This window comes from Haliaeetus albicilla, chromosome 1, assembly GCF_947461875.1.
Source record: "Haliaeetus albicilla chromosome 1, bHalAlb1.1, whole genome shotgun sequence".
Lineage (NCBI taxonomy): Eukaryota > Metazoa > Chordata > Aves > Accipitriformes > Accipitridae > Haliaeetus > Haliaeetus albicilla.
In genome coordinates, this window is record NC_091483.1 from 72958922 (window position 1) to 72985262 (window position 26341).

At 38.0% G+C, this 26341-nt stretch overlaps 1 protein-coding gene across 6 annotated transcripts in view; it reads left to right on the forward strand.

The window, feature by feature from the left end:
• The window catches only part of SORCS2 (sortilin related VPS10 domain containing receptor 2), a 581857-nt gene that overhangs the window by 507097 nt on the left and 48419 nt on the right, over positions 1–26341 (forward strand). For all 6 annotated transcript variants that reach the window (XM_069794263.1, XM_069794279.1, XM_069794269.1 and 3 more), the window contains exons 12-14: positions 8157–8233; positions 14225–14316; positions 15786–15893. In XM_069794263.1, coding sequence (XP_069650364.1) covers positions 8157–8233; positions 14225–14316; positions 15786–15893 — 277 coding nt within the window. The remainder of the gene's footprint in view (positions 1–8156; positions 8234–14224; positions 14317–15785; positions 15894–26341) is intronic.

Below are 26341 nucleotides of genomic sequence, written 5' to 3' on the forward strand. Positions count from 1 at the left end.
ATAATTGCCAATGGAGAGAGGGAAATATTAATACTCTGGCATAGTACTGTACAGCAACCTTTTTAATAAGAATGTGTACAATTCTGATCATCAATTTTCAGGACCAGGTGCTAAGAAGGACTACTTGGCAGTTGATGGAAATAGAGAACATTTACAAGAGGAACCTCATTAGCTGAGAAAAAGAAAGGGCAATAAAGAATATGATATTTTTCCTGAAAGTGTAACCGTGGGGTAGAAACAAGTGATGTAAACAAATGGATAAGAACTAGACATTAGAAAACAGTTTCTAACCATAGAGCCATGAAGTTCATCCCCTCAATAAAGGCAGTGTGGCTATCAATCAAAAAGGAAAAAAAAAATAAATTCCCTTTAACATGGAGTTTGGCTACTTTATAGGAAGCTCATACAACACAGCTGCTTGTGGTAATGAAAAACCTAACCTGTGACTTAAGGATAGTTGAAACTCAGAGCACAGAGACTACTGAATATTGTTTTAATTTAAAAAATAATTAAATAGTGAACAGCATTAACTCCTAGAGCACTTGGGAAAAATGCAATAATAGGATGTTAAAATTGCATCTTTTAAAACTCATACTTACAAATAAAAATTCCACTCTATTAAAGTTGCATAAATAGTTCTAAGGAATGCATATTTTTAGCTTATGTATATATAAAAATTGTTCAGACAGAATATTAAATTTTATAGCTGCATATTAAAGTGTTCTTTTAAATAACTGCTTTGCTCCATTTAAGAAATGTAATAGGATTTTACATTTACATTTGATTTTCGTGCATTTAAATCTTGGCAGCAGCTTCTATTTCTCACAGCATCAGCTATGAAATGTGTGTCAATTGATGTGTAAATTTTTACTATAAACTTGTAAAGGACTTTTCTATGAAAAATGTTTAGAGAAGTGTAGATTTTTCAGGTGCTAGTTTACAATAATCGTCTGCTTAGCTTCCAATCCAGATGGCAAATCAAGCAAGCAGTAAATTCTGCACATTCACACGAATTGAGGAAGTGCTGGAAAAGTTCAGTTTACTTTTTGTCATATCAGGCTCAAATACATTGCATACATTGTGATAAATTTCTATCATTTTTCACAAAATTAGCATACCATGATGCCACTATAAAAAGGATGAGGGAACAGGGAGATGATTGAACATTTCCCAGGGCATTTTGGAGCGAAGATCCTGCAATTCCCTTGGATTTTTCTTATGTCAACATATTCCCCCATTCTGATGGGATGAATGACTCCCTTAGCCCTCAGCTGAACACATCTTCAGCTTGCCAGGCAAAAACTGTCGATCTGGGACATTTAAACACAAATTGGTTGTATGTTTGTTCAACACTGTAACTACAAGTTTACAAACCATGAAATTTTTGCTTATTGTGCATTGACTGAAGGGATGTTATGACTGTATTTATTACCAGTAATCTAGGCAAGGCACATCTCTCTTTTTGGAGTAGGTGTCTGCCTCTATGCTAAATCTAAGTGGCTGGAAAAGATTTTCCATATTAGAAGCATTATCAAAGTATTGCATATGGAGATTGTTTCTTCTCACAGTAAGCATGTCTAAAGTCATGTATAAAAATATAGGTAAATGTAGTGATAAGTAGCACTTAAAACATGTAAATTAATAGTAAACTGTAAATGAAACTAATCTCCCATATTTGTGTGACCCAGTAGGAACCTGCCAAAATGCCTGAGCAAAGACAAACTTATAATTACTCTTGAGACCTGTATGTGTTTTTCACAGCTATACCACGTTTCCAGAGAGCTTGGCTGGCCACCAGTCATCACTAAAATACATCTCTTTCTTTCACATCCCTGTGCTACCAACTGCTAAACTGGCATGTGCAAAGTTACAAATAGCTTGAAGAACTATGCTGAACAGTAGTTAGTACCCCTGTATTCTAGTTTTTGGGACTGGCACCGCTGCGGGGATGGAACGTGTAATTTTACCCAGTGACTTTAAAATTAGCCTTTACTCAGGACAAGTAAAAAAGCAAAAGAGGAATTCCTGTATCCCAAAGCACAGTTTGAAAAGGTTTATTAGGATGCAAGTAACAGAAATTAAAAATTACTATGCTTAACCAAAAAATCCAAAATGCAGGCCAAAATGTTTCCTTTTGTTTCCTAAATTGAAGAAGCAAGGTATCAGAACATAACAACAGCAGAGTCATACTAACTCAGGCCAAGAGTCCATCTAGCACAGTATCCTGGCTCTGTTGGTCACAAAAGCCTTTGGGGAAGCATTTAAGAACAATTCAGGTTTATATGGTCCCCCAGGCCATGTTTAGGGGCAAGGCACACATATGAGACTGTTTATGATAAGTGCTATGGTCAAGACAGCACCAGGTTTACCTCTCCTAACCTACAGAGCTCAAGAAAACAATCGTACCTTGGCCTTCTACCCTCAGACACATCCATCATGACCAGGGGGCATGCCGCACACATCCTCAGTTTCATCACATGAAAACACCATTTTCATGGCCTATAACATAACCCTCATGTTATTTCAGGTAATTTGAACTGGGGGGGGGGAGGGGACGGGGGGACACGACACGACACCCCACAGAAATACATCTTCTGGCCATGGCAACACCACCTGGGGAGAGACAGGGCTGAGCACTATGTGGTGTGAACATGGTCGGGTCATGCCAACCGGCCTCGGCTGCAGGACAGTCTCTGGCCTTCCCTTATTTCATTTATGTGTGGTGTTTGCAATAATACCATCCCTTTATTAGGGACAAAGTATGAACCTCTAAAAATGCCTTCAACAGCAATGTATTTAAAATTGGATGAGAAATGTAGAAAGCAAAGTTGAAGCAGTAACTGAAGGGTCTCCTTTCCTGTTCTTTCCTGTTCCTGTCATTTAGCTACAAAAAGAATATAAAATAATATAAGACGAACTTGAGGAGCTTCTGTATAACAAACAAAACTTCTTGAAACTAGATGGAAAACTTCTTGAAACTAGATGGCAAAATACTCTGTGTCATGTCAAAGGAGTTTTCAGGCCATTTAGATTAAAAAAATGATGTTAAAAAAAGTGATGTTAAAATGATACTATTTATAGCTCTAGCTAATATTGCCTTGTCGTGGTTTAACCCCAGCTGGCAGCTAAGCACCACACAGCCGCTCACTCACTCCCTGCCCTGGGTGGGATGGGGGAGAGAATAAGAAGAGTAAAAGTGAGAAAACTCATGGGTTGAGATAATTTAATAATTTAAATTAAATAATAATAACAATAAGAAATAAAAATCTAAGGAAAAGGAAAATAACAAAGAGAGAGAAATAAAACCCAGGAAAGACAAGTGATGCAAATGAAAACAATTGCTCACCACCAACTGACCAATGCCCCGCCAGTCCCTGAGCAGTGCCCCCCCCCCCCAGCCAACCTCTCCCCTATTTATCTGCTGAGGATGACGTCCTATGGTCTGGAATATCCCTTTGGTCAGTTGGGGTCAGCTGTCCCAGCTGTGTCACCTCCCAACTCCTTGTGCTCCCCCAGCCTGCTCGCTGGTGGGGAGGTGTGAGGAGAAGCAAAGTCCTTGACTCTGTATAAGCACTCCTCAGCAGTAACAAAAACATCTCTGCATTAGCAACGCTGTTTTCAGCACAAATCCAAAACATAGCCCCATACTAGCTACTATGAAGAACATTAAGTCTATGCCAGCCAAAACCAGCACAAGGCTGCAGTTGATTACCCATTTGAGATGCAGTAACTTTTTCAGTATGAACCTGAATTGCCTTCAGTGTATTAGATTACCTTTACTTGTTACCACAGATGGATTTTGAGATGTAATACAGACCCACTAAAATGACAGAAAAGTTTCCATGTTGTGGTGGCACACCTGAGGAGTTACTGCAGATATTTACAGCTGTAATAAGGAGCACAGATTTTAGTGTGATTCGCAAGGCAAACAGCACACTGATGTTTGTGGCTGTGCAGTACAGTCCGAACAGTTCAGCACGTGGTGGGAATGGTACTTACACACTGTAAGTGTTAGCTTCCAGTCTTGGGGCTGAGCATAATTTGGCTGTTTCTCACCTTCTGTATCACTTGATCGTGATGTCAGTTGTGCACATGTGTAATTGGCTGCCACACTTAGAACAGATACGGTTCATAATTCTCCTCAGGTACGGCACAGAAACTTTCAGGGTGTCTTACCTCTACTTTGAGTGCTCCTGTGACTTTGCAGTTGTTTGTAATGTTACTAATGTCAGGATTTTTAAAATTTCATTTGATGTGAATTAGACCTGTTGTAAAGGGGTTTACAGGGTGCTATTAAATGTGCTTTGTTTAGTTAGGTGGCTTAATCCAGTAACATGACGCACTGCGAGGTAGCTAGAGCCTAAAATTATGCGCTTTATTTTAAATCTCAAAAAGAACAGAATGTCCCAAATCTTTGAAGTTATTTTTTATTAGAACATAAAAAATAAAGTTAAACCAATGTGACTCTTCAGAGAAAACTCATAACTCTTGTGTGACACATGTTAAATAGAAAGGTTTGCAAATAAAATTGTGGTGAGTCCACCAAGTTCTTTGAAGGACTTAGTTTTATTCCAGTTCTACTTTTTCAGGCTAACAGCTTTCAAAGATATCCTTGGCTTAACAAACACATCACACACCCCTATGTGTTCCCACGGAAATTTCCTTCTGCCTGTCACCTCTGAGATTTGGCTGCATGGCTGCTTCCCACTGCAAATAACCCCCTGTGCTGTGCAGGAGCCTCCCTGTCTCCATTGGTGATGCAGGTTTCCTGCTTGCTCCCTCACCTGCTTTTTCTTTCTGAATCCACTGACGCTGTTTTTCAGCAAGACATTGTCTGCAGTACCCACAGAGGAAACTGAAACTAAATTGAAAGGTTTTACCCTCACTTGCAGAAAGGGTTCTCTTATGTACTTGAAGACTTGACTGTATAAAGTATGCAAAATTAGGTAATATAATTGCATCTTCTAAAAAATCTGGAAGTAGTGGAAATTACAGCCTTCATTAATGCGCAGAACATTATGTCAGCAGTGAGAAGTTCCTGCATGCGTCACTTCTGTTTTTTCACTCTTGGCCTGGGGATGGACCACTTTCAAAGATCAAAGAGCAGTGAAGTCCTTTTTCCCAAAGCAGTACACTCTATCCCAAGTTTGTCATCAGTTGTGGTTTTTGACAGAATGGAATTTCTCTGTAATTATAGCGGAGTCCACCAACTCCTTTTGCTCATTTACCAAGAAAAGGCAATAAAGGTAAAATGAAAATTAGGAGAAGTCCTGTCTGTCTTGGTACACATCTGCGATTACAAAGCAGTTGCTAATATCTTTCAGTCATTACCATATCAGCTGGATATAAAAGGTAATGCTTGTGCTTTCTAATGAAGCACAAGTTGATGCTGTTTAGTTTACAGACTAATTCTCCATTAGCTAAGGCAATTTGCCACTGCACTTTTTAAAGTGCAGATCCATAGTAATTCTCAAAATAAAGACCTACTCATGCAAGTAGATTTCAGTAAGTGGTGAAAAGAGGTAGAATAAACAGCATTTATCCAGGAGCAAAACTAACAATGCATTCGTTAAAGGTATCTGTGCAAATAAGGGTGTAGACTGACAGCAATACTTTAGATATTTCTATCCACAGCTATCCCAAAGAAAAAGTTCTGTGAGTAACTGCAGAAGCACAAGAATATAACTATTCGCAGAAATATGTACCGGTAAAAACTATGCAGAGGAAAGAATAGCAAAATAAATATGTTTTGTATTAACAGCAAATCAACTCTTTCCATTCCTTCAGTTGTGAGAAGGTGATTTCTCATTCATACCTCCTTCTTGTGACCAGATGAATCTTTGCTACACAAAGGTGATGGGACCTGGCCCTACTTCCTGATGAAATCTGTGAGACATGGGAAAATAAGATCATTTTTCCTGATCTTTGCTTACATAAGGTTTTAGGATGCAAAGTGATAATAAGTTCAAAATGGCCATTAACCAAATAGATTTAAATAAACCTGTTTTGGGGGAGAAAATGCAACTAAATTCAGGTGTAAAGCTTTCATTTTGAAACTGTCTCATTAGGTAATATTGACGATTTAATCATGTTTAATTGATGGGGTTTTTTCTCTTATACTGGAAGATCTGCCTAAATGAATGCAACATGGCTACAACCAAAAGATGTAATTTTCCAAGGACTACTGGACAGAATAAAACCAAAAGTTGAATCTGTTCTTAAAAAAAACTGAAACTTTTGTTAGGCTTATGGTCCTTTGTCCTTAACACTTATGGTGTGGTTGTAACTTTCTGTCATTTCCGTCATGGAGGTTTCATTTTGATTGCTGGTATCAGTAGAGCCTTTGTTTCTTAAAGCTAGACAGCCTTATATAAAAATGATAACCTTTTTGTGAAGCCATATGATGGCCCTGGTTACCCTGGCTGCACAGAGCAAGTCAGCAGGCAGAGGGGTGGGAGGGTGATGCTGCGTGTCTGCCAGGCAAGCACCCTCAGCCTCCGTCCTTGACTTCGGGGTGGGCTGGTTTTCGAAGATGAAGATGCTTGCAGGGAAAGAATAGGGGCTGTTCACTCCACAGTTACCTGTTTCTCTTTCCTTCCTGCTTGGCACAACTGCTGTCACATCCAATAGTTGTCATGAGGGTCATCCCTGCACTTTGACTCTAAGTTGGTTTTGACACATTTTTAGTCTTACAGGTCTTATATCTACTTCATCCATACGAGCATGGTTCTTAAGTGTGTGTTCAGTCCACATCACTTTCATCCATACTGTGCTGACCTTAACAAATCTCCTCATTGCCTACAGGAATAGGGTCGTACTTTCAAAATGGCCAACTAAATCTGTGCTGAATTATTTGATAAACAAGAGAGCATGAAGGGGGTTGGAAAGATGAAAACCCAAGAGAGGCAGTGGCATCTTCTGAAATGTTAGATGCAGTTGAAAGAAATGAACTGACACCTATAAATTCCCTGATTCAACATAAATATCCTAATCCTGTCTAGGCCGTATGTAGGGTTAAATAATATAGTTATACCATTAAACAGTGGAGCACATGCAATCTTGATGGTCCAAATAGAGCCTGTATTTTGGGCAGTGGGTGCTGTCATTCCTCTCAGGAGCCTTTCAGGACTAGTGAGCACACTCTGCATAAACAGGTCTGTTTTGGTGGTTAAAAACAGCTATTTATAAAACACACAAGTGAAATTTCATACTACTATCCTAATCTCAAGTGTTTTCTTTCCTCGTCTCTTCTGCTTAAGAGGATCTGATAACTTTTATCTTATTTCTACTGTAAAAACATACAAACCATATATTTAAGTCAAAATCCCCTGGAGGATTTCATTTAGAAGGAATATTGTGCCATGATTGCTTCTCCCCTAGAACACTGTAAACTGCCTGGTTGTTTAATAGTTTTCTATTCAGAATACTGCATGTTAAAAGATGGAGATGTCAGTATTTGGGATTGCATCCACCAAGATCATCTTCCACGGGTTTGTTTTAACGCTTCTGTTTGCTTTGCAGCAATCTGAATGCTAGCTGCTGCTCCTCAGTGCTTTATGTCAAAATATTCAGTAGCTTCCTGGTCAATATTTAGGTAAATCAAGTAATTCTGCTTTAGGTTCTTCTGTATTTACGCACTTTTTCAACGCCCCTGCCCCCTCTTTTCAGTGTTACATATTTCTCCAGATTCTAGATTTTGCTACCACTTCATAAATTCTTACAGGTAAAGCATTTTTTATTTTAACAATTCAAGTTCAAGGTGAATAATTTTACAAAATGTGATTAAAGTTAAGGTATGGCTTCTGAGTTTATGGACGCTTCAGACTTACATCTTAAATATGTGTTCTTTTATAATAATTTTTCAGCATGCAGCAACAGAACTGAAATGTTGGTTTGGCCTCTGCATTTCAGTATTAGAATTAAGCCTCATTGCTCCCACTTCTGGATAGCTAGCAACATAAAGGAAGAAGCTAGAAGTGTACATATATGTTTTTAAAAGGATTTATCTGGTGCTACCAGAAATAAAGTAAGCCTGCTGATCATCTGCGTTTAGTTCTTGCTCTGACCTGGAAACTTACTTTGTCTGGCATCAGGACTAGACCCAATCTCTCTTGTTCATGTGGATGCAACCCTTGTTTCCTCCTGTTTCGTGACAGGTAACCTGGGGTCCCAGCTGGTTGAGTATAAAGAAGAGATGTACATAACATCTGACTGTGGGAAGACGTGGCGTCAGGTAGGAAACAGAAATCATCAAAGGCACAAGGAACTAATTTTAATGTACCAAATGGGATGAATTTTATAATGCTTAACTAATCTTTATATACTCACTCTTTTGAGAGAGGTGGCTATTATTATCCGCATTTCACTTGGAAACTGGGAGAGATTAAGAAGGTAATTTGCAAAACTCAGATTGGCTGGGCTGTCAGGTTCTGCTGAAATTCCAGTATTTTGGTGTCTTTAAAGGTCTTACAAATACCTTGCATAAAAACCAGAGTCTGTTTAGGTTTTTAATAATTTAAGTAATATGCTTATGCTAATGATGAAGTGGACCTGGCCTAGATCTTGCAAATATTCCAAGCTAGAAGACATGGTTTAGGTAGAAAGGCAGAAATTCTTCTGCTTCATAGTCTGAAAAATGATATTTAAGCTTAAACTTTGTTCTTCGTTGAAACTGAGAAAGCAAAAAGAGATTTTAAAAAAAAATACATTTTTTTAATGTCTGTTAGTATGATTTAATCAATTCTGGGACTACAAACACCAAAGTATTAAATAAAGAACAGTCATGTAGTCGCTGTAATGCCACTTGAATTCTGGATGTCTTTTGCTTCCAATGCCTAGTGTCAATTTAAGCATTGCACCTTTATTATGTATTTTTTCCTAAATTGCTCTATCTCAGCAATGCTTAATCATGGGGATATTTTCTTTCTGTGTGTATATAGCAACAACACACAATATGATCTGGAATCTACTTATAATGTATATCCAGGAGGAAAAGAAAACACCCTCAAAGGACCAAAGTGTGTAAAAAAATAATTTAATTTCAGTTAAAATACTGGTTTAGTGTTCAGCTAAAATAAAATTAAGTTGTGTTATTTTCTAGAGAACAAGTGTGAAAATGTTCTCACTAGTGTTACTGAGCTTGGGGAGTTAGAGATTAAAAGAGGAAAATACAGACAGTCTCTTCTATTGCTATTGTGGGGTGCCATTAATACTCCACAGAAGGACTTTTTAAAAGAAATACATTAATTTTGTCATGATAATGTCCTTTGAGGTTTAAAAGATAAAATTTTCTGCCAAATGCCTTCTTGAAATCTAGCATAAGATAAATAAGTGTTTAAATGCAAAAGCCTTCCAGGATTTACAGTGGGTACTGTGTTGTCTAATACGTCATACAGGCCTCTCTAATAATTTATTGTCAGCATTTGCCAAAGTTCTATATTTTTTTCTGGTGTGAAAAGTAATAAGAAAAGAGCAAAGGGGATCAAATTCATATTTTTGCTGCTTTTTATTTGTGAGACACTCACACAAATGATATGTGATGAAACTTGACCTTAAGATGACTATTCATGCTGCAAAACCAACCACAAATTGATCCCTTATTATGACAGTCAAAATGAAAAACACCTTTGCTAGCTTTGCTTTAATTAGAACTGCTACAAAGCCTTTGAAAGAGCTTACTCAATCCTAATATTTGTGATCAGAATGAAAATGTGGATTATTTTATGGCCTCACTGTTCATGATCGAACAGTTCTTCCGGAGGACAGCGGTACATTTCCTTTCTCTGTTGGAGCTCATGCAACAAAAGACAAGGCTTCAGTTAGATGATACAGGAATTATTTAGACAGTTAATTACAGATCTCATGAGCTGGCAGAAGCAGAGCAAAGCTCGTGTTCGGGTGGGTTTAAGTCACTGACTTGGAAACTTTGCAGTTGTCATTACCGAGTGCCTGTCACCTTTCTCACATGCCACACATGATGTTGCAGAGCTGTCTACAGACTAGAAGATGAGCAGTCTGTGCTTGCACAGAGTGAAAGAGCAAGGCAGAAAAGTAAATATAAAAGACTTAGGAGAAAAGGCAGTTCAAGGAATTAATTAAAAGCTTTCCTGAAATAATAGCAGTAATGGTTCATAGGAATATAGGACTGGGAGGAAGGTGAAAGATCATGTAGTTCGACTGCGTGCTCTGAGACAACATCAAACGTACTAGGAACATCTCTGACACAGGTTTGCCAGACCTATTTGTTAATCGTTCACTGTAGGAGATTCTGCAGTCTGGCTACCTGGTGTTTCACCATTCTTCATAGAGTTTTCTGAATATTTAATGTAAGCCTACTATGCTTTTTGCTGTTCTCACAGTTTCACAAATTCTGCAAGATAAGTTGATTTCTTCTTGTCTTTGGAGAGGAGTGGTTTTCTGTCACCTTTCAATAACTTTTCAGATGTTGAAAGATGATTCTCATGTCTACCCAGAGTATAGGGCTTTTCTTCTTGGAAAACAGCAAACTCAAATCCACTGATTTTCCTAATGGATCAAATTTCTAAAGCGCTTTTCCTTTTTGTTGCTCATTGATTGGACTATCTAATATGACATCCCTCTCCTGAAGCATGGTAAAACTGAATGCAAAATTACAAATTTTATCAGTACTAAACAGAATTAAATGATTGCCCTTGATGTCTTGACATTACTGGCACCTCATTTCAGATTTGTCTTCTTTACACTGGCATCACATTGTTGACTCAGATTCAGTTTGTGATTCATAACTGGGACCAGTCCCTGAGTTCCTGAATGTGCAATACATTCTCAATTTAACAACAATCTACTGATCATTTTCATTCCATAATTTCTTAACCGGCTGTCTACACTTAAATGATTTCAACTGAACCTTTATTTCCATAGCTTGCATATGGTAAGGTCATATGAGAGTTCAGGAAGACTTACTATAGTAGGATATACAACCAGTGTTTATAGGTAGAAATAAAAATGACCAAATGAGAGTTTTGTGAAATTAAGTAAATCCTAGTGATAAACAGAAAAGAAAACATAAGGATTGTGATTATAAGTAGCCACAATACCACTTGGGCTTGCTCCAGTTGTTCTTCTGCCTTTCAGTTGCACAATGCCTGAGCTACTTATTAGTATCTCTTGAAACCATCGCTCCCCTGCGTAGCATTTTAAGGCAAGCTGAAATTTGTGACTATGTATTGTACAACATTGCACTGTAAATAGCAGTAGTTTAGGAGCTGATTGACAAGTAGCTTGAATGTCCATGCAACAGCAGCGATCTGGCCTGTAGGAGAAGATAGTCTCACCTTGACATTATCATGAACTATGTGGGCTTCGATCATCTTAAGTGAACGACGAAGATGTAGCCTGAGGTGAACTTGTGGGACAGATATGTCTATTTAGAAGATTTCTCTATTACATGAGGAAAACAATATCATAAAATATGTTAATGAACATGATAGCAGTCAGATAGATACTGTACAAACTGATTTCTGTTCACAGTTATGGTTCCCTTTGCTATTTCAACAGCATCTGTTAAAACACTGTGCTTGAAATAGGGCAAACAGAGTAAGAGAAAGGTCTGGCTTTCAAAAGAAAAGGCTTAAATAAAAGGAGAAACAACAAAAAACCTTTCATATTTGATCTGCTACCAAAGTAGCTAGCGTAGCAACAAAATGCCCAATTAAGCTAATAAGGTTACACAGAAAGTCTGTTGTATGTCTAGGGACAGAATCCAGATCTCTGGAGCTTTAGTCCAGTGCTTTGTTTGTTGGAATATTATTTCTCTATGCCAAATCCTTTTGTATCAAAGCAATTTGGAAAACATTTGTTTAAGCAAGACTACTTGTTTTTCTGCAGACATCGTTAAGAGATGGATGGTAACACCTTTAAGCACAACAGGAAAGGCTGCAATCCCAGCCTCACCCCTGGGAAGGTCCAACTGGCTTATTCTGTGTAGGAAAACTTCTGTTTCCAGATTTGAATTTACAAATGGATGTCACTTTGTGAGAGAAGCAAGTGACTTTGGGCATTTTTGGTTACTTTTGAAACTTACATATCTCAGAGTAAAATTGTGTGGAGTATATTTCTCTAGATTCATTTAAACATGTTTTCATTGAATTCATGGAGCTCTCCTAATTTCTCCCAACAGATATCCTGGCCTGAAATAGCTGCTGAAGTTGTTAGGACAGACACAGGAAAAAACATGGAGAGCAGATGGAGGGGAGAGAGGGAGAGAAAAGAAGTTGACATTACAATTGTAAAGCATATAACATGCTCCAAAAATTACAGAAAGAAAAAACATAGAAATAGGTTATAAGAATCTACTTCTGTAGTTGCTGGCTACCAGTAAGGATTGTAATGAATTTATTACCTGACTTTAGTTAGTGGAGAGTCATATATCAGAATTCGTGGCTGACTGTGAACATACATATCACTTGATCCTGGGCTCGAATTTCAGCTCTGACACCAGGACCATCTTTGCCTAAATCCTTTGCAAACTGATTGTCTTGGTTTTGTTTCTAGAAAGTAGACAGAAATATTTACTTTTGTGCTGAACTCCACAGGCATGAAATCGTTAATTCTTTTCAATGTACTGAAGATGAAGATTTACTTTCATCAGGAATGTCATACATTTTTCATTCTTAAATATTTGAACCGTGTACGAGAAGAGCATGATATAAAGATGGCATTAATGTGCCTGTAATGTATCCTCTGTGCTTCATAGTGTGCCAAGTGGATGTAGGGTAAGGCTGGGGTACTGAAATGGTGCATGAGGAAGTGCCATGGTGCTTTTCTGGGAAAACCTAATTTGGATAAAGTGATGCACATACCAGCTTATTATCTTCAGTATGATGGTGAAGCTTTTGGAGACTTTGTGTCCCAGCATATATCATTTCATTTTGATTTGAGCAAAAGTTCAAACAAAGTTTAGAGGAGGATCAAAACTCTGCTTGCTTATCTGACTCCAGCTAATCTCATCCTTTTGAAGTGCATCTAAATTAATGTCTATCCTTTACTGAATTCTCTTCTAAAATACGCAGCTGTGTGGAACAAGAAGATAGGACTGTAAATGCCTCATATCAGGGTTTCGCCTATAAATTGGCAACACTGAAAAGCTGATCAGACACTTGAAGCCCTAGGATTCCCGTAAAATAGGCTCTCACTAGATGAGAGGAAGACTAAATTCTGAACCCAAATTAAATGCTTATTATTTTTGAAGTAATTGTGAATGTGCTGTAAGATACTTTTCTCCCACCTCTGTTTCAGTCTTACTGATAAATCCTCTAAATGTAGCATTAAGTATTGTCAAAAAAAGAAGCATTTAGTATTGCCAGGTTTTTTCATTCACAAGGCAAAGTAAAGCTAACCTTTATGTTTTTCACCTTTGCTTTGTCAAAGCCTGTAGGCGGCTGCATGTTCATCTATTAACTGCTAAGTGTGTGTAGTAACTCTCACTTTATCACCTGCTCTTATGTTAAATGAACTTTCACAGGTTAATAACGTGAGTAAACCCTGCCTTAAAACAGATTTCACATGTAAAAAAGGGAAGATATCTACCTGTTCATTTATTTTAGTACTGCTGATGACCTCTAGAAAATGAATGAAAATAATTTAGGAAATTTTGAATCCTTTATACCATTAAATCAATATTCCGTGTATTTTGGTTCTGAACTCAGAGCGGCCTCTGTGTGAGATCACATAAAGTTTGAATTTAAATAAATCATTGACACTGGAAATGCAGAAAACATGCTTGCACCAATTATTTCAAATTCTGTAGAGTCTGGAGAACATGTGAGAAAGTCACGGACAGCAGTACTTTTCCTATTTTTCTTAGAATTAGACTACAAAACATTTTATTCTGCAAGATACACAGAATATGGCAAATACCAAAGTAAGGTGATAGGTCACTTGGTGATATATAATAGGAAGGAATGCAGAATGCATACTGTGAGAAATATAAGCTTGGGCTAAAATCACTTCAGACAGTTTAATCTGACTGTGATTTGAACCTGAACATTTTCTGATTCACCTGCTTAACTTTCTTTTCTTTTACAGCTGCGAGAAATATAAGAGTTAAACTGACTTTTATGTCCTTTTCAATTTGAAGTGCGGACATTATAAAACATAGAAGTCTTTTAATCCTGGTTTGCTCATACATTTTATTTCTGCTGGTTTGTACATTTCCTTAGCTGGCCTTTTTTTGTCTGACTTGTAGGTCTTTGAAGAAGAGCACCACATCTTGTACCTGGACCATGGTGGAGTTATTGTGGCCATCAAAGACACCTCTATCCCTCTGAAAATACTCAAGTAATCCTACAGTCAATTAGAGTAGAGCTATCGTGTATTCGAGACTTAAGGCAAAGTTCAGAATTTACGATGAGCATTTTAGTGTCATCATGTATGAAATGCAGGTGGAGTCAGCTTAATTTATCATTCATTAAGTCAACAAAATGCAGGTGGATGTTTTCTTAAAGATTACTTCATGGTGCTGAAAGTACCGTGGTATAACGTATTAATAATAATAAAATTTTCTGGCATCAGTATAGGTATTTTTGCTTAAAAGGCTATCCTGGAACTCTACAGTACAAGCCATGTTCAGCATGATTGTTATCTGCTACTGGTCGCACCAGCAGTATATGGCAATGATGCTCAACCTAAGATGCATATGTGGCTTAGGTACCCAGTCAGGATAGTTCATTCATACTATTCATACTGTTCATTCATAAAGCTCTGTCCCTTCCAAGCGCCACAGTGAATGAAGATGTTGGAGAATAGTCCTGAGTTGCTCTCTCAAGAGCAATATAATATAGACTTTGGGAGCCAATGGGGAAAGGACTTATGTGTCCTTATGTGCTGTGTAACACAGTATGCAAAAAGCTCAGTTCATCTGAGACATTTATGCACAAATTAACTGTACTGTGCATAGAAACTGTCCTATAGTGATAATGCAGCAAATGGCCTTCTCATCTTGTTTGGCAGGAAAGGTTTTCTGCAAAGCATTTTGTCATAAAATACCAAGTTTTAAACTGCATAATACTGAAGCAAAATATGGTAATCTTACATAGTGGCATACAGAACTATCATCTTTGGCATAAAAAACATAAGAGATCTTCGTCACTTGTGGTTCATTTTTACATAATACTGTATACACTAGTAGGAACTAGGCTATGTACTTGGTTAGCTAGGGTGAAAGCCATCATAAACCTACTATCCAAAAGACCTGGAGGAAATGTAGAGAAGAAAATTTGATTCATAAATTTTGGGTGCACAGAGTATTTGAAATATGTTTTGCCAATTCATCAGCATCTTTTGCAAATTTTTAAGTGGATGGTAGCAGCTGTGAAGGGCCATCATCTTGGTGCCTGCAGTCACCGCACCTCCCACATATTTTAGCAATTGGGCTGTTTGGCTCCCATGCTTCACTGACCTCTGCTTAACAGGTGTCTAGCTCAGAGACTACTAGAAAGAATGAAGTGTAGATTAACTTGCTCTTGAACCTACAAGGTAGCAAGATAGTTTGTTGACAGACCTCAGTTTTTATCTGCCTGAGAATTTCCATTGTTGTGGCAAATTTATTATACACCTTCTAAAGATGTGAGCCCCTGGATACATTGCTGAGAAAAAGATCACATTAATATGATATACTGTCCAGGCATATTGTATTTTGGTGATCATAAATCCTGGGCTTTAGTAGCGAGGGGATTTTTTTTTTAATTAATCAATTCTGTTTTGTATAATAACAGTTGTAAATTAAAACCATTTCTGCTTTTTTACAGGTTCAGCATAGATGAAGGCCAGACTTGGAGTACGCATAATTTTACCAGCACTTCAGTCTTTGTAGATGGATTACTCAGTGAACCTGGAGATGAGACACTGGTCATGACGTAAGTTTCTGGTTTTATCTCTTTTTTCAGGGCTCTCTCTGCTTATGCACTTGAGCATATTTTAAATTTTGGATGTTTGACATAGTTCTTGAGTCAGTGGCTTTTGCTTCTTGCAGTCACGGAGGCTCTTACACTGACGTCCAAGCCCTAGTATGCAACCTGTCTTTAAAATTACTTGAGTGCAGTATTTCAGATTGTAAACATGAAGTGTTATGTTCAGGTGAAATTTCGCAAAGTTACCACCAGGGAGAGTGGAATAATAGGACTGCAAATACAAATCAGAGAAACGTAGGTAAAAAAATAACTAATTACTGCATTTTTTCTGTTTTCTATAGATTCTTAGGCAGACTTAAAAAATGTTAAATATCTGTCCTTTCTTCTTGTAAAGATTGTCTTCACAGTGTAAAAAACTATATTGTTGTCCTGGTAACAAGCATTGCAGTACTTTGTGTAACCAAACACTGTGCTAACAAATACACGTTTTTATTCTGTGCAGTGACTGAGGCAGATGCTGTGAATAGAGTTAAAAATAACCAAATTCTGCATCTCAGGCCCCTTTTTATCTGTCTTTTTCCAAAGGGCCAAGGACATCTGGATCTGAGCTGCAGGTTTTGCTCCATTTCTAGGATAAATGCTAATATTTTAGAAGTGTCTGAGAGTAAAAAACACCTGTCCAATTAGGGAGAAAGGCACATGCTGACTGCAGCAGGAAAGGGGAGTGCACTCAGGGATGTGCAGGTTGTTACCTGTGTTCCTATCAGAACAGCTTGTGCAATCCTTTATATTGGAGCTCAGTGTGTTCATGACAAGCTTTTTCTCCTAGGAGTTACAAATAGAGCTGCCTTTGACATGTACCGGTAGCATTTTCCCCAGGGGGGGAAAAAAACCCAAACAGCTTATAGCCCAGCATGGAGCTGTGTAAAGGATCCTCATCAAAACAGAAATCCTACTCAATGTACTTAAAAGCATTGCGCCAAGTTCATAACACTGTACTGCGCAGAGGTGAATTTGTTCTGTTAGTTATTTCTTTCTTTCTCCACTGTCCCATTTATCCTCCATTATACATATATGACCTGGGAAGAACAGTATTATCCCACCATCTTCCCCTTCTCTCAAGTATAGGGTTTTTTTATCATATAATATATGCCACACGGAGATACTTACACTTCTGAATGAAGGATTTCTATTGATTTCAGTGGAAGTAGAGGGATCAAAAGCTTACCCTAAACTGTACTTACTGGCAGATAAAATGATATGTGATTACTATATGCTCTGGGTTTTTTTTTTTTCTAAAATATCATTAAAAACAGTGATTTTGTGAAGATGTATTTAAATATCTGGCTGAATGGGCTAAAGAGCTCTTGTAAAACACGATGCCTTTTTGAAATCATCCATCTGAAATACATAAAACTGTAGCTAGATTTGGTACGTGAGCCCAGATTGACAAAAAAGCATCATGTGACTTGTGTGCTTCTAACGGCAGAACAAGAGTCTGACTCCAGCACCTCAATGCCAGGCTTGTAGGATCTTACTTTGCAGCTAGTTCTGCTGAACGTGGAAGACATCAAACACATTCTATCACAGACTGGCCTTGAAAAGACAAGCAGCCTTCCTCCCAGACTCTAAAGATAATGAGAAGAATAAACCTGCAGTATGTGTTTCCTTGTTGCCATTTTATCAGCTTCCTTGTCTCTCCTACTGCTTTTGATTGGGTTTTACTTTCAGGGTGACGTTGTATGCCCCATGATGCTCTGTCTGAGTTTACATCAAGACCTTTTGTCGTTCTGTCTGGCTTAGGTCATTTTCTTTCAAAATTTCATGCTTGTACTGAGTTGCTGTGCATGACAATCTACAGTGATTTGCTGCTTTTGAGAAATGTCATCCACTGATACACACTCCCTGGAAAAAAAAAATCAACTGTGCCATCTTTTCCATTTTATTAGATAAAAAGTGTTTTTTCTTCTGGGTAGAATGTGGTAAGATGAAATTGTGTATGGTAATGGAAATAAATTAGTAGTGTCTTTCACCCCAAGGAATCCCCAAATCCATTACTAAGGACCTAGTCTGACATTTTTTACTTGTACAGGAATTTAATTTTCTCCCTTTCGTATGGAGGTTATTTGAATAAGGACTTTGAATACAGTCCAATGTCAAAATCTGCATAAATTAGGAGAGATAGCACAATTCTGAAGTAGGAAGGTAATAACTGAAAAAGTGTACAGCAAAATTGTGGAACAAGCATTATCTCATTTAGAGCTTCTAGAATAAACTCACAGAGTCAAAGAGTATTTTACTTGTACAGAAAGCGGCTATTACTGTAGGCTAAAATCCTGGTTCCACTGAAGTCAGCTTAGGGATTTCCGTCAAGGTTTTTAATCTTTATTAAAAATAAAACCAAACCACAAAAAGATTATCTGGGAAAGACATTAAGGGACCTGGTAACACTGTGTGTAAGAGAGATTTCTCATTCTGCAGCATGGTGACTGAAACGTTGACCTGACTTGTAAGGGGCTTCCATTTGCGTTCCTATTCTGTCCTAACTTCTTGAAAATGAATTGGTCTGGTAAGCTTCACTGAAGGAGCAGGGGAATGTGAACCTGGTTGCCTCAAATCTTCATTGCAGAAAGTTTTGCGTTTTCTCCAAAACGGAGAAAAAACAAATGTTGACTTGTCAAAAGTTTTCATAAAACTGAATTGTCATCTGCCAGTCGACATTAATCTAAATCATTCATCTAAATCCCCTGTAGTATTCAAAATATGTACACTCAAATGCCAAGGAAAACATATTTTATTCCATTGCACTCTGCAAATAGACCTACTTAAGATTTTTAGGAGTTTAAGTGGTAAAGTACTGAAAAACTCTAGGAAACTCATTCTGTGTAAAAATCAATTTCTAAATAGACCTAGTTAAGAGTGTTAGGAAAGATAAGCAGTAAAGTATTCATGAAGTTTAGGAAACTCGATCTGTTTAAAAATCAATTTCTAAATGAAGAGCTCAAATCCACCATTTATTGCTAAATGAATAAGTAAGGTTTGCTAAGAAATTTTCACAGCTATTTGATATATATGCATCAAAATAGTGCATGGTCTAGCAGGCTCTATTTTGTTCTAAATTCTTTAAGAATGAAAGTTACTGCAGCCCAGTGTTATACTTCATATATTATATTTGGGAAAAATTACTTAATAACGCTGGATTGAGTAATGGCCTAACTCAGTGGAAAAATGAAGAATTTTTGTGTGTCTGAAATATTGATGTTCCTCTTCAGAGGAAGTAGTTCATATAATGAAAGTTTCAAACCTGTTAAAATGACTTCTAAATCACAGTTCAGCTCCTGGGAGTGTTTCCCAAACCAGGTTATTTAGATTGCAGTGTAAACCCAGCAGGCACAATAACCGTGGTACTGCAGACCATGGCCCCTTTTAAAAGGCCAATAAGAGGTTACATAAAAGAACTGCTTTTCTTTTTGTCAGGTGGTAGAATCAAAATCTTCCTTGTGGGTAATTGTATTTTTTTCCAGACGGATTTTTTTTCTAAGGTCTCATAGAGTAACAGTTTAAGATGCTGCTGGGAACTTTATGATATCTCTGAACCGCAGAACTCCTGCATGTGCATTTTGCTATTTCGAAAGTCTGTTGTTGTGTTCCTGTTGGGTTCCTAGGTGATAATGGAAGCAAGAAAATAGTCTAGTTTAAACTTAATCAAAACAAGGTGGATATGATATTAACAGGTGTTAGATATTAGGGAGAACCATCTGGGTTTTTGCAACTGTCGATTCTGCTAGGAATGTCAGCCTCACCTTTAACAACATCAGTAACAGTCAACATTACATGTAGTTTGTGGGGCTTATTGTTGTGCCACACATGGCAGCACACTACCTTTTCTGTTGTCTTTGAGGATCTTACTGGGTGGAGGTCCTTCTCTGTTGTGAATTCTTCACTACTAACTTTCTCATACCGTGACCCTTAAAAAAAGTAGATAAATGGTAGATAAAGCCTCATTATGTAAGAGAATAGCTGATTTCCCAAGGCAAATTCTAGGTTTTATTTGCAGAGTTAGTTAATCTTTTGTTTGAGAAGCATTGCTCAGTTATGAAATGGTTGTTCTGCTCTCCGCATAACGAGGAACATATCCGTCTGTCAATAGATGGAGGAAACATACAGAAAGACAGGAAAAGAATGGTGGAAAAAGCATTGAAAAAGCGAACTGGTTACTCTGTTTCAATCTAGTCTAGATACCAGTGATCCAGATATACAGATGTCTGTTTAGTGGCAAGTCTAATGCTTTTGCTGACATCACTGTGGACACAGACGTTAGCAGAGCGAGTCAATGCGTTCTGGTGTCACTGCCAACCTGCAGTCTTGGAGCCAAGACCATGGGACTGCCTCTGTCTCTCCCTCTGCTCAAAAGAAGTTCAGTGGGTAAAGCTTTGGTTTTTTTCTTTTCTTTTCTTTCCCTAAAGTTTTCATAACATATTCAGAAGCATGTGAACATGACGCTTTCAGTGTCTTGCTAAAGACCATATTTAGTACATTTTGAGGGCAGACCTGGAAATATATCCGAATAAGAGGAACTGAAAGGTTAGGAATCCAGGTCCTGTAAGAATCTTTTATCACCTTGTCCCTATTTAAAGGAGGAGAGAAGGACAGAGAAAGGGCAACATGTGACTTTTTCATTCAGAAAGAGTCTTTGTGTCATTTTGAGCCCCTGTCACAGAGTGAGTGCCTGCAGCTACAGTGCTCTAACTTCTCTTCTCTCAGTTCCATTTTAGTTTCTAATTCTAATAAATGCTGCTGATGAGGTAGACATTAGAAACCTAGGCCAACAATACAATTGTTCAAACATTATACTTAATTTTGGGTGAGGTCTTGAACTCCATTTTGCTGTATCTTGCTCTCAAAATGAAGGAGCCACAGTTTAGGTGACCATAGGCTATTTACTCTGGCTCTGCCAAGTGAAGTCTGAATGAAGAATTTCCTACCTGTGACAAAAGAGACCCTATTTTTAAATATGTTAGTAGGAGAAAAAAAAAAAATCTTAGCTAATGAATTAATTCTAAAATTTTGTAAGTATCCCAAATTAATTCAATCTTTATGTAGGATGACAGCGGAGAGCTGAATGATGTGAATGATGTAAAGCTATCCTCTACAATATCATATGTTTGTGTTTTAAATTAATCCATTTTGCTCACTATCCACCTTGTATTTACTTCTCCATAGGGCATCAGGCTAGGCATGAAATCTGCAATTTTTTTCCAAACAGCTTACATGTTAAAAGGTTGTTCTTGGACAGGAATTTACCAAATAGATGGAAAAAAATGTTGGAGGTAGTCCACAAACATCATGGAGCCACTGAGCTTCTGGATAAAATGGGAACACACTCATCCTGCTCCTCCCCAGCACTTCTCAGAACCTCAGCATTCATTTCCGTTCTTTTTCCCCAAAAGAGCTGAAACCAAGATGTTTTGGCATAAAGAATGAATGGCAATTATTATTTTTTGGGGGCAGGAAACAATGAAAAAACATATTTTGGTTCAATTTCAACTAAATTGTTTCCTCCCCTCATTTTTCACTTTGGCAGCCAAACCAAAAAAAAAAAAAAAACCCAAACCACCAACCTACTCTTTAGTGCATTAACTATATGCATGTGTTTGTAGTTTAAGGCACTTAAATCATAAGTGTCTCAGCATATTTGCACATGATCTGTTGTGTACACAAGCACTGTTTATGTGCAGTTGTTTTATGTAAGCAGGTGTCTGCTTTTGCACATGGAAGCATTCATCATTTCTGTAGTTGCAATTTAGGAAGGCCACTGAAAATGTGACCTCTGTTACCTTCTTTTGGGGAATTAGAAAAATATCCTGAATTATAATCTTGATGTGTAACAGATTGCAGCTTGAATTCTGCATTACTTTCATCCATTTTAGTAGTATGAACCCTTTGACTCACCTAGTTTTTGTTGATTTTACAATAGTATAAAGGAAGCAGAGACAACTGTTAGAAGGAAAGCATGTCTGTAAAGATTCATCTGTCATATTCTTTTTGAAAATGGTAGGCTTTAAATAGCACTGTAGGACATAGTCATGGCTAACCTGCTCTTCCAACCCATATCCCCTTGGAAAATCTTTCATTAAAAATGTTACTGCTTCTGTGAGTTAAGGAGAACACTACCTATTGGCGGTGCTTACACTAGAGATAAAGTGCATCATTCCATGCCACAACCTCATCACTTTACTCCCTCAATTTAGTAATTTCTTTACAGATTTTGACATGGGGAGGTCACGTGTCTTGCTCTATGTTCAAAGGCACTGTAATAATATGAACTACAACAGGCAAAACAAAAAGAAGATTGTCATATTTATTTGCTTTTTCAGTTATATTGTCATCTTTTGTAGTAAAGGTCTAAGTGAAGCAAAGGACTTGGCTCTTGAAGCTCACCATAAACTGACAAGAAACTTCTAACACACTATTCTTTTTACGTAAAAGACAACTGAGAAAGCAGCTGCTGTTTTAATATAAATGGCCTCTGATATCTAGTGAATGGTAAAGTGGATTAAGTATTCAATCTGAAATTGCAATTCTGTTATAAAAATAATCAGGGAAGTGTGACAGTTAAAATATTTTAACAGTACAGTAAGTTCACTGACAATTGTATTTCCTACTAATATGATTTACTACAGGAAAGGTAACCTTATATGGGGAACAAGATCTAAATACCACTTTTTAGCATAGCTCTGTGACTGCTTCCATTTAAACAAATACTTCCCAAGAGACAGGCTGAGAGTTGTTAAAATAATTAACCTTTTCCTTAAAATAATTAACCGTTTCCTTACCCATACTCACTGTTGGATATTGAGGTTTAGATCCATAAAGAATTTCAGGTACCTGCCTTTTTGCACATGCTTGGACATCTTTGCTTAGGTGCTGCCCAGAGGAATTTAGACATGTTATCCAAGATAGAGCCATTGAGATTGCCCGTATCACCTGTATGTGGGGTTCTCATGACTCTGATTCAAACCCTAGGTTTTATTGTCAGTAGTTTTATACATTTGAAGGCTCTCCCAAAAAACTAGAGGTCCTGGTTCCAGCCCCAACTGGCATGTCAAGTTAGCAGAGTGTGTCAACAGGGCAGTACAGGACTGTGCAGACAAATTCTGCTACCTAGGCAGCATGCTGTTTTCAACATCACGGTTGATGACAAAGTCATATAGAGGAGAGCAAAAGCCAGCACAGCACTTGGGAGATTAAAGCAGCGTGTCTAGAATGAGAGAGGCATCTGATTTCAAACAAAAGGAGCTGTGCATCACACAGTTGTCATCACTAGTCTTCAGTATGACTGCAAAACTGAAGTTGCTACGTTAAACATCTGAATAAATTCCACATGTGCTGTCTTTGTGACCTTGGTGGGGTAGTACAGCAGGATCGCTGCCGCCACTCTGAGGTCTTTGAGTGCTCTCAGATATTCATCAGTAAAGCAAAACTGTTGCAGGGTCAGCTGTGCTGCTCTGAGGATCAAGACATCAGGCTGATCAAAGCCATTTTCTTTGTCTGGAGACAATATGGCTAACAGCTCAAAGGTAAACCACCATAACACCACAAAAAGTTGCTCAAGGAGTGTCTTAATGTATATGGCATGAGATCCATGATATGGGACACTGTAGCTAAAATCCATCTGCTCTGGTTTTGATGCTGTGAAAGCCTATGAACAAAATCCTGAAGAACACAGGAGAAGAGCTAAGGAGGAGGGCAAGTGCAGTGGTTGTAAAAAGCTATGTCTGTGACATCCGAGATGAGCAGTGTGCTGTCAAATTCAGGCTCATTTCTCCTGAACGAAGTCATGGAAGCTGAATGTTTACGTGATAAGTCTTTGGGAGTCTCCAGCATCAGCACCATCAGAGCTGCAGTCGGGTGGTTTGCAGGTGACACGGGCAGCAAGCGACACAGCTATTACTGCTCATGTGAACAGCTATTGAATAGATGCTCTTTTCTATTGAATAGAAATGAGAATTTACTGGAAAAGATTATCATTGCATATAATTTCTGTTAAATTAGCTCCCCCTGATTATGAGCTTTATCAGGAACAGAAATAACCAGCAATCCTCCAGCAAATAGTTTAAATGAGTTAGCTTAAAAACCGCATTAAACTGTCTTATCTATCAAATGATACAATCAAATTAAAAAATGATGTGCTCATAAATGAACTAGGAACAAATGTACAAAGTTGTTATGGCAACTGAAACACTGAAGTTAAAATTATGGATCCCAAATTCTTGCAAATAAAAGTAAATTAATTTCCAAGGTAATTGGAATTTCTTTCAAAAATTATTTATCACTGCATCATCTTTCATAGTTTCAACAGAATTGATTTGATTGGTTTCTAATGAAGTATAATTAATCAAGAGGAAGGTTTTAGTAGCTTATGAATTACTATCATCTTGATATTTAACTTCTAATCATCAGTTACACTTGCTGCACCATTCCAGTTTTTTCCATAAATATGATTTTATTGGACATATATATTTTGCACCTGAGCAATTAGATTGTGATTGCTGTTACGTATTGCTTTATTGTAGCTCATATTTTTGTCTAATCCATTGAATCCTACTTAATACATGCCTTTCTTTCTTCCTTTGGAAAAATACTTTTTTATTCTAGTGATATTTGGCAGTACATTTAAATGGGCTCTTCTGATGTGTCTGCAAAACCCTGTCCTCAACAGGGCAACAAGTCTACTGCAACAACAGCATTAATAACCATTAAGCCTTTTTTTTCAAACAGTTTGCTAAGCTGGGTGCATGTAAGGTGCTGGATTCCTTAGGACATTTACCCCAGGAATTACAAAGCTGTATGGCTGCATTTTTGACAGGGTTGGTGGCTGTGCTGGAACAATTCCTTCAATCTCTGGAATTTTAATTAAGCCAGAGAATGGTGGAATCAGTGGTGCAGTTACTGTGCTCTGTCAGAACATGGTTTTCAGTCCATAGAATCAGAATAGCCATAATGGAAATGAGTATTTTTTTTTTTTTGCAAGAGGCTGGACCAACAGGCAGAAAAGTTATTTCTGTCTTTTGCTAAAAATCCACAGAGGAGAGGCTTATAGTTCACCCATTGAAGCAGTGCCTTTGCTGTATACACATACAGTTTGCACAGAGGTTCCATATTACTCTAGTTGAATTTGCATAATTTCTAGAGTAATTTCTGTAATTTTTATAACATTATAGGATGCAGGACTGGGCAATATCTCAAAAGGTTATCGAATCTCTAACTCTAATCCTGATGTTTCACTAATTTCTTGCTCCAATGTGGGAGAATAAACAGCCTCAATAGCTTGTATCATTACCATTACAGAATCAGAGTCACAAAATAGCTGAGGTTGGAAGGGACCTCTGGAGGTCATCTGGTCCAACCCCCCCGGCTCAAGGGGCACCTAGAGCCAGTCACCCAGGACCATGTCCAGACGGCTTTTGAATTCTCCAAGGATGGAGACTCCACAATCTCCTTGGGCAACCTGTGCCAGTGCTTGGTCACCCTCACAGTAAAAAAGTGTTTCCTGATGTTCAGAGGGAACCTCCTGTGTTTCAATTTGTGTCCGTTGCCTCTGGTCCTGTCGCTGGGCACCACTGAAAAGAACCTGGATCTGCCCTCTGTGCACCCTCCCTCCAGGTATTTATATACATCAATAAGATCCTCCTGAGCCTTCTCTTCTCCAGCACAGACAGTCCCAGCTCTCTCAGCCTTTCCTCACAGGAGAGATGCTCCAGTCCCTTCATCATCTTCATGGGGCTTCGTTGGACTCTCTCCAGTCTGTCCATGTCTCTCTCATACTGAGGATTCCAGAACTGGACACAGTACTCCAGGTGTGGCCCTCCAGTGCTGAGGAGAAAGAATTAGAGAATTGCGTATCTGTATCTTTTAAGTTTATTGATCCTTGTCTTTCTTCCTATTTGCCCCTTCTCCAGGTCTCTTTGAAGAAAAGTCTTCAATCCATAGCAAGACTCTTTGAAGACATTTTGTTGTACTTTTCAGTTTTAGCTTTTCCAGAGAAAAACCCAATTCTTTCAGTCTTTCTTCATTGGCTACGTTTTCTAAGCAGCTAGCAGCTTGAGTCATCCTTGCCTCTCTTCAAATTCATTTTTAGTGGGCATGTAAATATGCATATAACATCCAAAATTAGACACCATATTCTTTCAGAGGCTCCACCAGTGCCAAGTTTATCAAAATAATTGCCTCCATGTCTTCTGTTTTCCAGTTCTGAATACAACCTAGAATTAGTCTGTCATCTTTTGCAGCAACATTACATTCCTGTTTTAATTCCTGAGAATTGCCCAAGCCTTTTCTTCAGTGTTTGAAAGTTATTCTCCATTTTGGCTCTGTACCTTTGTTGGTGTGTTTTTCCTAGGAGTACTTTTCCTGACCATTGCTTCCACCAGTCAGTGTCCGCTCCCTTCCTT